The 14,881-nt window shown below is 32.7% G+C and overlaps 1 protein-coding gene across 5 annotated transcripts in view; it reads right to left on the bottom strand.

Annotated features, from left to right (window-relative positions):
* Window positions 1-4,955: 4,955 nt before the first annotated feature.
* Window positions 4,956-14,881, bottom strand: part of LOC145671138 (PI-PLC X domain-containing protein 3-like) — a 181,528-nt gene continuing 171,602 nt past the window's right edge. For 3 of the 5 annotated variants that reach the window (XM_081739943.1, XM_081739945.1, XM_081739944.1), the window contains exons 3-4: window positions 11,052-11,391; window positions 4,958-6,197 (exon numbers count right to left, since the gene is read on the bottom strand). In XM_081739943.1, the coding sequence (XP_081596069.1) occupies window positions 5,375-6,197; window positions 11,052-11,391 (1,163 nt within the window). In that variant the 3' untranslated portion in view covers window positions 4,958-5,374. Of the gene's footprint in view, window positions 6,198-11,051; window positions 11,392-14,881 lie in introns of all 5 variants that reach the window. The other 2 variants (XM_081739951.1, XM_081739950.1) reach the window with 2 other exon arrangements.

The raw sequence follows: 14,881 nt of genomic DNA, 5'->3' as shown, positions 1-14,881 counted from the left end.
TTCTGTGCAATCCTACTAACAAAAGAATGATAATTAGCTGTAGGCTTTGAACTCAATACCTCTTCAGTGGCAAGTCCGTACTCTACCAGTGAACTAACATGAACACGCAAACCCAACCTGAAGAAACACGACTTTCAATTTCTGGTATTCGATGACAATGATGCTCATATACTTTGCAAATGTTGTATTCAACTTGGGATATTCCGCAACACACACACACACATAAACAAAGCGAAAGAGAGAGAGAGAGAGAGAGAGATGAATACACAAAAGCATATTCAACGTATTCGAATGAGACTCTAAGTAACGACATTCCGTTCTAAAGAGAATTTGTGTTTCTTCCCGTGACGTTAAGGGGATCGGGAAAAGTTGTGTCTTGAAGCAGGATACGACTTTGGATACTCTGTTTATACACTTTCTATATCCGTAGGAATATACTGTATTTCACGAATATAAATAACATACTGTAATGAGAATATTGAGAAGTTAAATCTGTATGACAAATAGCTGCAAATAAATACACTACATAACTTATTTATTGCTATTAAACGATTTTCCTAACTTGTATTTAACATTATCATATATAATACCGACCTACTGTGAAAATTATCTCAGATGTTATATTTTAAACATAATACTTACTATGTTCTGCAATTATTATGTTATATATAAACAACTTGTGTATTTTAATGTAATTATTTTATATAATTTTTCATGCATTGCGGAAAATATAATTTTAAAAAAAAGTATTGGCCCAGACGAGAATCGAACTCTCAACCGTATGATTTGAAAGCCGACAGCTTACCAATGAGCTAACACAAGGACTTCTAGAACTAAGCTTCTAGCGATGTATAACGGATCTCATGATAATTATGACATTCATATCCATTACAAACGCAGTTTCTGTTCTACTTTGAGTTTTATTTTAGTACTCAGGCGATAATTATGTTCTATTTCTTAATTTTGAGCATTCTTTTACATATGGAAAGATTCTTTAACGTATTTAAATGTTCCATTACGTATAGAGAGCTAAATGACAAACAAGCATGTGCTCACATTAATAAAAACGTTTCGAAATATTGTATCATTTAGTATTTCAATCAATGTTGCTTTTTTAAACACTTGGTAACAAGTCTTATTATATTTAAAAGAAGAAAAACACATCTGCAAACTTTTACCCTTTTGCAAAGGCTGGCTTGGAGGTTCGAACCTGGCTTACTTTTTCCCGAAGATACCCGAAGCTGGACTTTGAAAATTTTTGCCTCAAAACACCAATAAAGAATGCGCTCAACCTTTTTGAGACAAGGTGTACATATAGAAACATTACAAACAAAGAAATTTATAAACATAAAAATATATAAAAAATTACAAACGTCAAAGTACCGAAGTACATTGTCGGACCTCTTTGGGGGGAGGCCCCTCTGGGCCCCCCTTCCCTACGCCACTGGTCACAAGTTGTATTTTCTTGCAAGTTAATAAATTATGAACAAATACATTATTTTTATCGAAGTTAAAATGTATGAATTTAATATTTTGATACAAAAAATACACATAAAGATGTTACTCTGCGCGGGAATCGAACTGAGGGCCTCTGTCTCCGCAGTTCAGTATCCTAACCGTATGGTCACATAATATGGAACTGACAATTCACATTTTCATAACATTTTGGCGCCCCTTCCCTTTTTTTGTCTGCCGATTCAAGCTCCATCCATGAAGGTACTGTTCTTAATTCGAGGTCAAATAACTGTCCCTTTTTTTAGAATCCAAATGTGCAAAAAGAAATGGAGGTTCCGATTTAAAATTTTAAAGTTATCCCCGTACCCCCAAAGGGGGTGGGGATAGGGTGTTGCGTTTGATATCATTAGATAGCTTTTTCAAAACTATTTAACACGTGTTTTTGTTTGTTTTGGTGATTTGTATATTTCGCGATATTGGACCGTTTCGGGGCTTTTTCCGCACCCAGTATATGTTTTCCTTGTTGTTTCTGTGAATCCTTTTCTCGTAGGAGCATCTTGCTGCTGCAATGGCTGGTCCTCTTCTTCTGGGAATCATGAACGAGCAACACCATTAAAACAAAACAAGTCAGTCTACTAGATTTTCGATTTCAACAAAGACATATTATATGAGGTTTTGACAATTATCATAATGATATTGATGTTCGGTTTCGCCGTTGTTCCAGTGACTTTTGCTTTTCTGCATTCAAGAGCCCATCCTAAGCTGGCTATCTGCAATTATGTTGTGTATTGTGAAATGTGAGCTGTCATTTTATAATGTACAAATCTCAAAAAACAGGATGATTTAAGTATTCAGAAATAAGTAATGAGGATCAAACAGCGGATGTGGGACCCCGGTACGCTGCATCGTTTGCATCATCGATTGTTACGTTCTGTTCCCTGTAACGAACGACAGTATAACGAAAGGTTCAGAATTACGAAATTATTATTATTATTTTCGTCTTCCCTTTTCTTTCCCTCTTTAATGTGTGTTAAAATATTTCATTTTAATGAATTTCGAATTTTCAGTATGACAAATAAAATTTAGTATTTTACTTATATTTAACTTTATCTTCTCAAAATATAATTGAAATTCATTCTATTTAATATAAATATTTTTCTTGTTATACAATTTTATTATCACTGATGAACTTGTGACAAATTATGAGGGAAAGAAATCCGTGTGATGATGAGGTAGAAGAGAAAGAAATGCCTCACAATGATGGGCAGAGTTTGACTTTCGTGTAATGGTAAGTAATGGTACTTTCGTGTAGGCAGCGAACATGGCACGTCATAATCTTCAAGATTTTCTTCTGTCGCGAAGTTATGTGCCAGACTCTGTGTTAACTTGAAGTACGGTAGTTGGACTATCTTTTGTGTCTGGAAATGTTCAGAAGAAAATCAATTTTTTCCAAAAATAGAAGTCCTGAACATTGTTGTAATCTCAGATATATATATATATATATATATATATATATATATATATACTAATTTTTCTGTCATCTAATAAAGATTATTTTATTTTCAATAATTCGTGCTAAAGTAATGTAGGTACTACAATGGATACAACAGCAAGCAAGTTAAGTTCTTGAGAACTGACTATAACAAAGATCCCCAAAATTTCATTATAGTGATATTTTACGAGTATAGATTCTTTAGTTTCTTTTTTTCTTTTCGTAGATTGAGAAATTTTCCCCTTTGTAAACCGTATACAGCTTTTTTTCTTATTTCTGAAGTTATTGATGTTAGAACGGATGATGTAGGTATATAGTTTTATTGGCAACTGTACACTGTTCAGTAAAATAAGTGGTTTGAATTTTCAGTTGTTCAGTTAAGTTTACCTGTGTGTGTATAGCTGTATTTGAAACTTTAATCTGGTAGTTTCAAAATGTAATGTCCTCTACAAAAAATACTCCGAGAATGAGATTGTAGAGGAAATTCGTTGTGGTCCTGTAAAATCTCAGATATGGCAGCCGGTATAGGACTCAAAACCCGATTGTGTTTCGGTAAAGGAAAACCTAGAAAATGTTTTAGAATTATTCCAGTTTCAGTTCCATGAAATCTCTTTTAATAACAGGTTCGTGGTATAGGTTGGAAACTTCGTGTGTGTGTGTTGATTCACAATTAGTCAGTCTATTATTGTTATTATTATTAGTAGTAGTAGTAGTGTAAGTAATGTGAATATCTAATTAATCTTCAGTGTCAACATTTTTTATGTCTGAAACTCAATATTTCTTTATTAAATACATAATGACAACAATTCAGTTTGAACATGCATTTCCTGTTCCTGCAGTTCCATCTGACTTATAGGCGTAAAAGATCGCCGAAAAGGAATGGGAGAAGAAAAAAAGTTGGGCCTTATACAATAGTACATAATTTTATATGGCTTTCCTACTCTTACTTACCTTCCTTACACTTATGAACCGGATCGAAACTTCAGGATGATGAACTTGTGACAAAAGTTATGAGAGAAAGAGATCCTTATGATGAGGTAGAAGAGAAAGAAGTGCCTCAAAGTGATCGGCAGAGTGTGACATTCGTGCAGGCAACGAACATGGCACGTCGTAGTCTTCAAGATTTTCTTCTGTCACGAAGTTATCTGCCAGAATGTGTGTTAAATTTAAGTACGGTAGTTGGTGACTATCTTGAACTATCTTTTGTGCCTAAAATCATTAACTTTTTACCGTTTCTTTCAACGACATGAAACCTACCCTGAGAAAATGACAATTTCATGTACTTTTCAAGGAGATAATGTAATTCCGTATGAATATTATTGAAATGATGCTCAATTCTCGCTTTTCAAAATCCCTGCTGATAAAAGTACATGTGATTAGTACTTAAATTCGATGGGAACAAAAGAGAGAGAAGTGATGAATGCGTTGCTTGTTACAGAGAAGTTCGTATTTCTGTTATTTTAATTTATGTTTCTTATCGTAATTCAGGATACAAACTACTCAGAGATAAGCTGGCTGCCATAATCACCAGAATTAATTATCACGACTTAGCAGAGCTCAGAGCATGAAAGTGACTATTGTCTTTTCACTAATCATTTTATCATTACCATTTATTTCGCATTGTTACCTTTAGCCTAAAGAGGTTCAAAAACCCATTGCTTCAAAAACCCATTGTAACTGTTTATGAAATGGCATCCTAGCCACTTCCCATCCCCCACCTGCAATTCCCTCCAAGCTTTGTGCCTGCGCAATATTTAACTTCGAAAAATGTAAGTCGGCTCCGTGCTACCGTGGGACGAGGGGAATCTCTCGCGTAGAGCGGAGCCGACTTATACCTTTACCTGTAGTTTATTTACTTATTTGATCATTTCCTTCTTTGTGCTCTTTTTGGTATGCATAAACTAAAAACCTGAATCCTACAACCTGTCACAGATAAACATTTCTAGGAAACTAAAGCTGAAGCATTTATCATAGGTATCTGTATAATCTATCTTAACAATGATCAAGCTGAAAAAGATCACACATATTTATTAACTGTGTACAACTATTTACATTATTTCAATTATTTTTTAAATAGTTGTGTAAAATACAAATATTTTACAAATAGTTTTTTATTTTTTTTATTTTTTATGCTATCATTTCTTACATTTATTTACACATACTAAAAACATAATAGTTACTTTAAATTAATCGTTTTGTTGTAAAACACAAGATACATTCTGATCGATTTATACATGTATTTACAAGGACATGAAATTTGTTCGTTTTTTATGGATAAGGGTATCACAAATACAAATATGTTAAATTTATATCACAAAATATATAATAAAGTACAGTGGGTAAGGTATTATCCACTCTGTGTGTTAAAAAATAAAAACATAATATGTTTCGTTGTGTGTATAAATTACTGGTTAAATAACTTCTTTTTTAACAACGTACTCTTTTAAGGTTTGCTTTAACCGCAACATCTATCAAATTAGTCCCACGGAAATAATCAGCTGCAACAATATTAGCCTTTTCCCACCATAGTTTCTGAAACCATTCTGTTACGTTTCTATTCACACTGTCTGCCATGTGTCGTAAACTAATAGCCGAGCCGAAAAATATATCAATCGTTGTTGGTGTTAATTCGGCCATTGCTGCCCACAGTTTATGTGACTGATGTTTTTTTATCACTATGGACGTCAGGTACTTTTTAAGGTCTTCTATGTTCTGTTTATTACCCCATTCTTGAGGTAAAGGGTACCATAATGTCCCTTCACTGTTAGCAATTGATCTTTCCCCGTAAAACACAATAAGGCGAAAAGGTGTGTTCCATAATGTTTTTAAGGTAACCATGTGACCAAACATTGAAGGCGCCATATATTGTCCAAGTTCTTCTTTAATAAGAGCGACTAATCTGCGGTGACGACGCAATCTACGCGAAAACCCTACGGGAAAGCGATGAAAGTCCAAAATAACAATTTCATTAGTCTCTTGTAGAAATCTTTTAACATCACGTAGAACTGGGACTAGTGATGTAATTCGTAGAAGATCATGGTTTATCCAGAATTTTTCGTCTAAATGTGAGTAATATCCAATTCGCAGATCAAGATATCGTATTCCAGCGACTAGTTGTTGCCAAATGGATACATCTTGCGTAAGCAGGAATTTAAAGAAACCTCCGCGTTCCTTGTGCATATGGAAACATCCTGAGTTGTGTGTTCCTGGCAAAAAGATCTTGCTCAGAGCCAAAGATTCTAATCGAGACCTGCGAAAATAATAATAAATTTGATAAATACTATTCTCAATGCATCGATGATTTTACATTCGAACTCAGTGGCAAGCTTCCAAAATTATGACTTCGAGGGAGAAGTAAAAAGTTCTTAGAGACATATTAAATAGTGAAGATAAAATTGTATTTAAAATGTTGGGTTGAATCCTTTTAAATGGATCACATTTTATCATCTCTTTAATCTTTAGTGACAGAAGCGAAGCCTTACTTAATGTTCAGTGCACTGAGGACGTTGTTGAAGGTGATCTGATAGCCGAGCTAGAACGTGTTCATATGAATAAGTATGAACACCTGCCGAATGGATGGTGTATTTGCGCCATTTCTCCCGTATTCATTTGTTTTCGGTTGTGTTGGGAGTCTGGTGGTGCAGTTTTAGGTGATACCAAGGAAGATGTTGGGGGTGAAAAGTGCTAAAGGTTAGTATACAGATAGCGTAAACAAAAGAAGAACGTAATTAGGTTTAGAAAATAAAAAGGGTAACTAGGTGATTGTTTGTATGTGTATTTAGTTGATGACTGAAATGAGACAGATGTGGCTGAAGTTGTTTGTATGTTCAGGAGGTATTATAGCCTAGTGTGGCTATTGATATATTTTAAGTATATTGTATAGCCAGGTGTGGCTTACATTACTGAAATGGTTCTCAGAATACAGGAAGGTTCCTGTTTAGTGAATGTAGTAGTATAAGTGAAGTAAAGATAGATCGGGAAAGAAAGTGATATAGTCATTCATTTGTAAAGCCTAATTAAAGTAAATACGTTTGCACTAACTAATTTTGGACGACCTAACAGGTTGGTTCCAAAGACTTGGGCTACGTATGGGACTTACAATGATTACATTTTACGTTGACTTATACATTTACTCATATGATGAAACAGAAAATTGCAAATTTTGTTTGTTTGTTTGTTTGTTTAAATTTGCGAAAGAAAGAAGGAACTTGAAAGATCAAAGACAAGGAAAACAAAGAAACATATTCACTTGAAAATAAAGAGAAACACACATTGGACAATGCTTTCTTTATCAAGCAGACGTATTGTTTGAAACCGAAAATATGAGTTTTCGAACCGAATCAAAAATGAGAGTTCGAGTTTTCAAGGTATATAAATGACTGTCCATTGACAATTGATTATTGGTAACATTAAGGGCCCTATTACATAGGCCACTGGTGGCAACACCACACTCTCGCGTATCGTCCACCAGTGGCGCAACCAAACCAAGGCGAATATTTTCATGAGAAAGTGTCTTCAGTGAGTGAAAGCATGCTTCTCCTTGCCCTCTTGATAAAAAAAAGAGGCGAAGGAAGAAGGTATACGTACACACATTCGACTTCAGTACTATTTTATGTAATCTCGAAACACTGTACTGAGAGGTTTCTTTTTTTTCTGTTTTATTGTTTTACTTTTCAAATTCCACTAGAACGATTGAACAAGCTGTACAGTAATTAATATAGGCCTATTTAATACTATACTGTACCTCATCTCTTTATTACTGTACGCACCACAATGTGAATAAAATCACATATCCTGTAAATCACGTTTTGTCAGAAGTATTTCCTTTTTATTTAGACGCAATGTTCAAAGATTTCAATAGGATGAAACAGTTCTGACACATTTATTTTCAATATTTTTGTTCAACAATAGCTTAAAATAATTAAATTAGAAGCATAGGAATTAAATATGGGCTAACTTTCTTTCAAACTGTTACAAGGGAATTTCGTAGAGGGAAAATGATACTACTCAGCACTAAACCTTGGAAAATCATTCCCAAGAACAAGGCTTTCGTGAATCTAGATTTACGTATGATACATATCAAATCTTATCAAGTCGTTTTCTGTCGTAAAATTATCATAAATATTAGCTGCAGTATTACAGTATTTGTATCCAAACATTGCTTCAACAGATTTAGGAAGCAATCCATGAAACATTTGTATCGAAATACATGAACAGCAAACTTCTTTAACTGTTTTTTCTTATATAAATCAGTGAATTAACCATCATAAGTGAAAAATAATAATAATCCAACGATAAGATGATAAGAAAACGGAATTCTTAAAATCAAAGTTCATATGTTCTAATCCAACATATTTTTTTTTAAAATAAGTGAAATTAATTATTAAGAAAATATTAACCATAACGGTTCATAGAAAAGCTTGGGACAAATCTGAAAAGAGCATTCAAAGAGTGATACAATGTCGTCGTACACATTAAAAAACAAGTTGCTCCATGCAAAAAATACGGTTTGGACTAAACAACATATGTTAGTCTTTGCCAGAAGTTGACAGCTAGGCAAGAGGACGTAAACAAGTCCTGAATTTTGAACGCACTTCTCGTTTGCCGAAAAATTCCGTTTCTTCATTGACAGGCAATTGAAGGAATTGTAAAAGCCTGGATTGGAAGTCTAATATATTTTTATACAAGTCATAGCAGTTTCAAATTAATAAATCATGGCTTCGCGTACCAATAGGTGCATCATATATGTGTACATTTCTAGAATAATTGTAAGTTGTCTTACCATCTATACGCCACTCTATTTCTCGGTAAACAACCGTCTTTTTCTCAAATATGTTTCAATATATTCCTTACACACGAGTAACGCGCAATATTAGGCATATATATCCAGAAACTAATATTTACGTAGCTTCGCATGAAATGATTAAGAATTAGTCAATTATACATGCTGAACCATGCTGAACAAGATCATTGGCACTGTAAGGATGCTCACGAGATGAGAAGAGAATTAAGGTTTTCTCGCCTCGTGTCGAATGTGCCGAATTACAAAAATAATACAAATTAAAATACATAATATAAAACTAGAATAGAAAATTCGCAACATTCTGATCAACATGCATATTAAACAAAACGGACGATGAGCAAACAATTCACGAGCCAATATTTTCTACTCTTTTTGAGTTGTCCAACTTTAAGGTCACTAGCTTTGTTCCGAGCTTAATATATAAAAAATAATATAAATAATAATAATAATATAAATAAAAAGACTTCAAGAACAAATAATAAAGAAACTAAGTCTACCTGATGGATAACAAGAAATGCAATAAAGCTGACCAGTACGGTACTGTATACCTACTTTTGGGCCACCCTATATATATGCGCCTTGTGAACTTTTGATGTTTGGGTGCTCATCAGTCGCGCCCCACTTTTCCATATTCTTCAAAATATTGCGAAAGTTAAAATTAATCCTATAATTTATCTACGTAATTACTTGTATGCAATATTTAGAGAATACCACTAATTTGGAATGGTTTGTGTTGTCAATATGTTATCTTTTCTGAAGGGGTATATCTTCAATTTAATTATAATTTCTTGGATTAGGTAGCAAACTAAGCAAGTACGAAGACCATTTTTAAAAGTATTGGTTAGAAAGTTGTGCAGAAATTATTTAATCATCAATTACGAAAATTAATATTATTAAAGTGATATTATTTACAATTACACATTGTTAATTTCTATAGTAACAACTATGGAATTGCATTAGCTTTAGATGTAAAAATGTGGTATTTTAGTTTTTTCTTTCTTCAGTGAGGTGTCAAAGCGCTTTTTTTAAAAAAACAAAAAAATACTCTGTAAGTATTATAATTCTTTTTCAAGTGGTTTCGTAATATCTATTATCAGAATTCTCTCCCTCAAGTTCATTTAATTCCAAACATTTGTTTATGTTTCTGTTGCTTAAGTTTAGCACTTAATTCTGTAAGTGTTGAACTTGAGCAACAGCAACAGAAACAAATGTTTGGAATTAAATGAACTTGAGGGAGAGAATTCTGATAATAGATATTACGAAACCACTTGAAAAAGAATTATAATACTTACAGAGTATTTTTTTGTTTTTTTAAAAAAAGCGCTTTGACACCTCATTGAAGAAAGAAAAAACTAAAATACCACATTTATTATTGGAAGTTTAACTTATTGGAAGATTTTTTTTCCAGTGTATGTTATTCAGTCTTACTGGATTACACTTAAAATGAGGCCAGTAGTATATTAACTATCAATATACATTATTTATCATTTGACTGATCAATTATAATTTTAATTTAATTGAAAATACAAGTTTTCTAAGCGCATTTTAAGGAATAGAACAACAACAGTCATTTTATACATATTTACGTCCATATTAAAACAAAAATTTCTTGCTTCATATCTTTGTATCTTGACAAATCATGTTGTCATTAATGATGTATGTTTTTAGTTAGAGAATTGGAGAAATACACATTTAAGAATGTCAGAAAAAGTTCTATTTCTAATCAAACTTTCTTAAATGATAATATTACGTAGAGGAGGCAATTTACGATAGAATATCGATTTTTTTTTTTTTAAAGAATGAAACATTTGTTTCTGTTTAAAGCTATTGCATATTTTGAGATGGACTTCTACAGTTTGTTTTTGATAGAGTAATCACCATTAAATTCCATGTAATAATTGACTGTTTTTGAAGTATATAGTTTCTGCGAATTAAATGTCGTTCTTGCTGACATACATTTAATGTATTGCGACTTCTTCAAAATTCAAAACTAATTTTGTTGTAATTTAAACAAAGTTTGCCAAGATATCAAGTCTGACTCTTGAAACTTTACCTAGTGACACTAAATACTAAAGTAAAACATCAATTTTATCCTAAAGTTAATTCCAAGAACGGCTATCCTGAAAAAGTTTGTTTTTGATAGATCTTTTTTTATTCCGTCCGCCAAACGAATGCCGAAAAGATAAACCCATTTTTAAATATCCAGCCTGCTACAATTTCATTCTTACTTTCAATTTTGAATACTTCTATTATAAATTGGCTTATCAACTATTTAAAACTATGTTAAGTGAATGTTTGTACCTGTGGTCCCACATCCATGTTGGCCTGATCTTTAGGCAGTCTGAATAAAGTGTTTCGTTGTTTTGAATATAGCCAATCCAGTAGTTCAAACAGTGATCTCCATCAGTTAATTCCCAGTTAATATCCTCGATGTTTGTACTAACATTAGTAAGAATCCAACCCTTTGGTTGTAATACTTTCAGTTCTTCCAATGGCTCAGATATATTAATATTTGGGTCACTTGCGAATAATCCAATCCAATCATCTGGCATCACTACAGGTACATCCCAATTAAGTTCTAGTGCATTCTTTCCTATTGATGATACTGTGAGAAACACTGGTATAGTGGGTGGATCACAACCTGAAAAAAAAAAAAAACGTTAAACAATTTCATTAATATAAAAATGTTCATAAAATACTCCCCCAAATTAATGCTGATTTTTGATGGATGTGGAAGTGCAGGAAGACTAGACGACCTGTAATAATTTTTATAATCATTTCTGCATGTATAATTTGCGGCAAAAGAAGACAATATACCTGCCTATCTAATTTTTTTCATCAATAACTGAAAACAAGTAACTATTCAACCACACATTTCTGTAACGTAAAGGGAGTGTTGTCTACAGTAAACTTAATTCAATCTGAAGTTTTTAAGAAAATAAATTATACTTATTATTGCAACTAAATATACATTTCATGTTCATTTGAAATCAATTTTATAGTAAATAATAAAAAAATTGGTTATCTATCATATTTTATTAGAACAAAGCATTTAAGTAAATTTTAATATCTTATAGATAAGACAAGACTTTGGCGTCTGATAGCGTCTCACCTCCAATTTATTGCTGCCTACGGCATCTTCCATCAGTCAATTCTCTAAACCACCTGAGTTCAAATAAAGCGCGAACTGCAACTTTACTATTTATGTTAAATACCAATAGTAGCGACACTATGTGTCGCAGTTCTAAAGTTTTCTTCCACGGAGTCGACGGCAACATTCTTAGTATTTAGGAAATTATATTAGCCAATTAGTTTAGCAATAGATATCGTTAATTCCAACAATAAACAATGCATTGTTTAAACAGGCAGAGACAGATAAGTGAATAATAATTGAAGTTCCCATGTTAAAATAACTTTCTGCCAAATTTAAATGGAAAAGTATTTTTACTATATAATAAAACTATCTAGATTTAAATTAATTTATACAATAAAATCATAAAACTAGGGACCGCATAATAGAAGAGTAAAAGAAACAAAAAGAGTAGAAATATGTTTCTATTCGTAGACGACATGACGAGTAAGAAGTATAAAGACAATTGGATGTTTGTGGCATATGTGAAAAAGAAACTGGTCTCCCTATAAGCAAAGAGAAAAGTTAAGCTCTGATCATTTCAAGAATAAACATCATCAGAAAACAAACAAATAAAGTTACAAAGGAAACCTTGAAACATAGCAGAAACTTTCAAGCATGTGCATTAAAGAAAAAAGTAGATGATCGAATGAAAGAAAAAAGTAAGAAAATAAATCGTCAGTAATAAACTTAAGTAAGAGTATTCGAAAAGGAACAGAGAAAAAATCTAGGATACACTGTTGTAGACATGTTCAAAGAATAAACAAACTTTACTTAAGAATTATCTATATGAATGGTAGAGTGAAATAAGAGACCGAAGAGACCTCATGATGCGCAGATGGGCTGAATACTGTAATAATAATAATATATTTTATATCTCTAGTGGTCAAATAGGACTGATATGAGTCAGCGTGAGTAAATTAGTGCTAACGATACCCATACAAAGAAAATTAGCCCTCTTACCAGAAAGCGAATATTTCACATTCTTTGTGGATGAGGATGTTTTCATGTAAAGATAGCCCCATCCACAAACAATGTGAAATACTAGCTTTCTGATAAAGCGCTAGTTTTCTTTCTGTGTGGTATGCTAATTTTCTCATGTGAGTGACACTGTCTTCACGGAAATAGTGTCTCTGGCCCTAAGGACCGTCTGATGCTGAGAGTCCTAAGAATCTTCTGATGGTGATGCTGGTAGGCCTTCTGATCATTAGTTAGATCATCATTTAGTTGAAGTCGTCAAACATGAATCGATAGTAGAAAAACTGAATAAATAATGATAATAATGGATAGTAATAATAATAAATAACAACAAAGTCACATCTACGATAAACTAATAATCTGATACAAAGATAAAAGCTACAAAGTACAAGCAGATGCAGATACAAAGTAAAAGCTAAAACTTAACGATTCTTCACGAAAACGATCACTTATGGTACTGTTTAGTGAAGGAAAAGTCGGACGGAAAAGAGCGACTACGCGAATTGACATCCCCTATATATTAAAAGAGAGCTGAGCAGGACAAATCAAGCTGACTTTAAAAAAAAAAAAAAAAAAGTTTCAGAGAAAATCTAAGTTCAAAAAGTGAATTATAAACTAATTTTCAAACCTAGTAGCAATTTTGGTCCGCATTTATTTTTAATTTGATAGTAAATTCATCTACTCTCAGTCACGGTAAAATATCAAGTATATGTGGAACTTCTTTATTTTCAGATCAAGTTTTCAATACATCCCAATAAGATGAAAATGAATTCTCAATCCAAAAGAAGTTAACTAAGAAAGAAGAAAATGAGAAAACAGGTAGCATCCTAACTAGATTTTAAAAAGGAAAGCAAAATGAAAGAAAGTATACAATTATTGATCGTAAATTATGAAAAAAAGAAAGAAAAGTAATATATCTTTAAAAAATCTAGCCTTGGAGAGACAGAAGAGAAAAATATTTTTGCTCGTATGTATATAAGAAGTGAAAATCGTGATCCGTAAATTAGTAAAATAGTAAATAACGTAGTAGCAACTAAATAATGATGATTATTTATAATCATTTTACTAACATTAATCATGTAATTAGGAGATTATAGGTAAGAAATACTTACTAGTTCTCTTAATTCTGTTGGGATATCTAAAGTTAGTAAATACAAAATTAAACTGTAAATTTGAGATATGAACATTGAAATATAGACAATCATATAATAAACAATAGAAACATAAATAAATATACAAGGGTCCAGTTCAAACGAATTCAAACCTACGGTTAAATATTTGGTTGGTGCAACTGAAACGTTGATTGATGTATGTTATTTTCAAAGACCAGAACCAAGAATACTGAAACACCTAGTTATCCAAAGTACTCTCCGGCTACAACTACATGCTTATGCCAACAATTGGACTCCATGACCAAAGAAAGGCGAAGTCTGCGATGCGAAGAAGGGCCTTTATGCCGCAGAGTAGGTCCGACATGTTAACGTTTAAGTTAGTTTAGAGTAGGGCAGAGTACCGTACGTTAATTTCGGTTAGGTTTGATTAGTTTGATTTAGTATTGGTTAGGTTCAATATCCGTATACCTACTCTGCGGCATTTAATTCCGAAGAAGTCGTGAATCGCACATTGCATCGCCCGATCATCAAAGAAATTCTCCTGGCGTTCCAGCGAAAATTCAAATTAACTGCCGAAGAAAACGATTTAGCCTTGATATTTGCAGAAGAAGCTTATGGTGGTACTTCTCTACTGCCCATAGTAATTATACTTCAAGCAAAGTCTCCTTCGTTCTTTCGTGTGATGTTATCGACTAAGTTCTGCAAGGTGTAACAGCCGTTGAATGATGAAAATCACAAGGAAGTATGCTTGACATTAGTGTTATGAAGCCAATTACGCAGTTGTTTACAGCTTCTGTTTCGTCCGCAGAAGTTGAAAGAATATTTTCTTCTTTTGGTTTTGTACAATCTAAGATACAAAATCGTATAGGCACACTAAACGCCTCTAAGTTAGTTTTTCTTCTTAAGCAACT

Source organism: Thermobia domestica, chromosome 15 (genome assembly GCF_964235325.1).
Source record: "Thermobia domestica chromosome 15, izTheDome1.hap1.1, whole genome shotgun sequence".
Lineage (NCBI taxonomy): Eukaryota > Metazoa > Arthropoda > Insecta > Zygentoma > Lepismatidae > Thermobia > Thermobia domestica.
The sequence above is the reverse complement of the archived record's forward strand: the minus strand, read 5'-3'. Positions and strand labels throughout refer to the sequence as shown.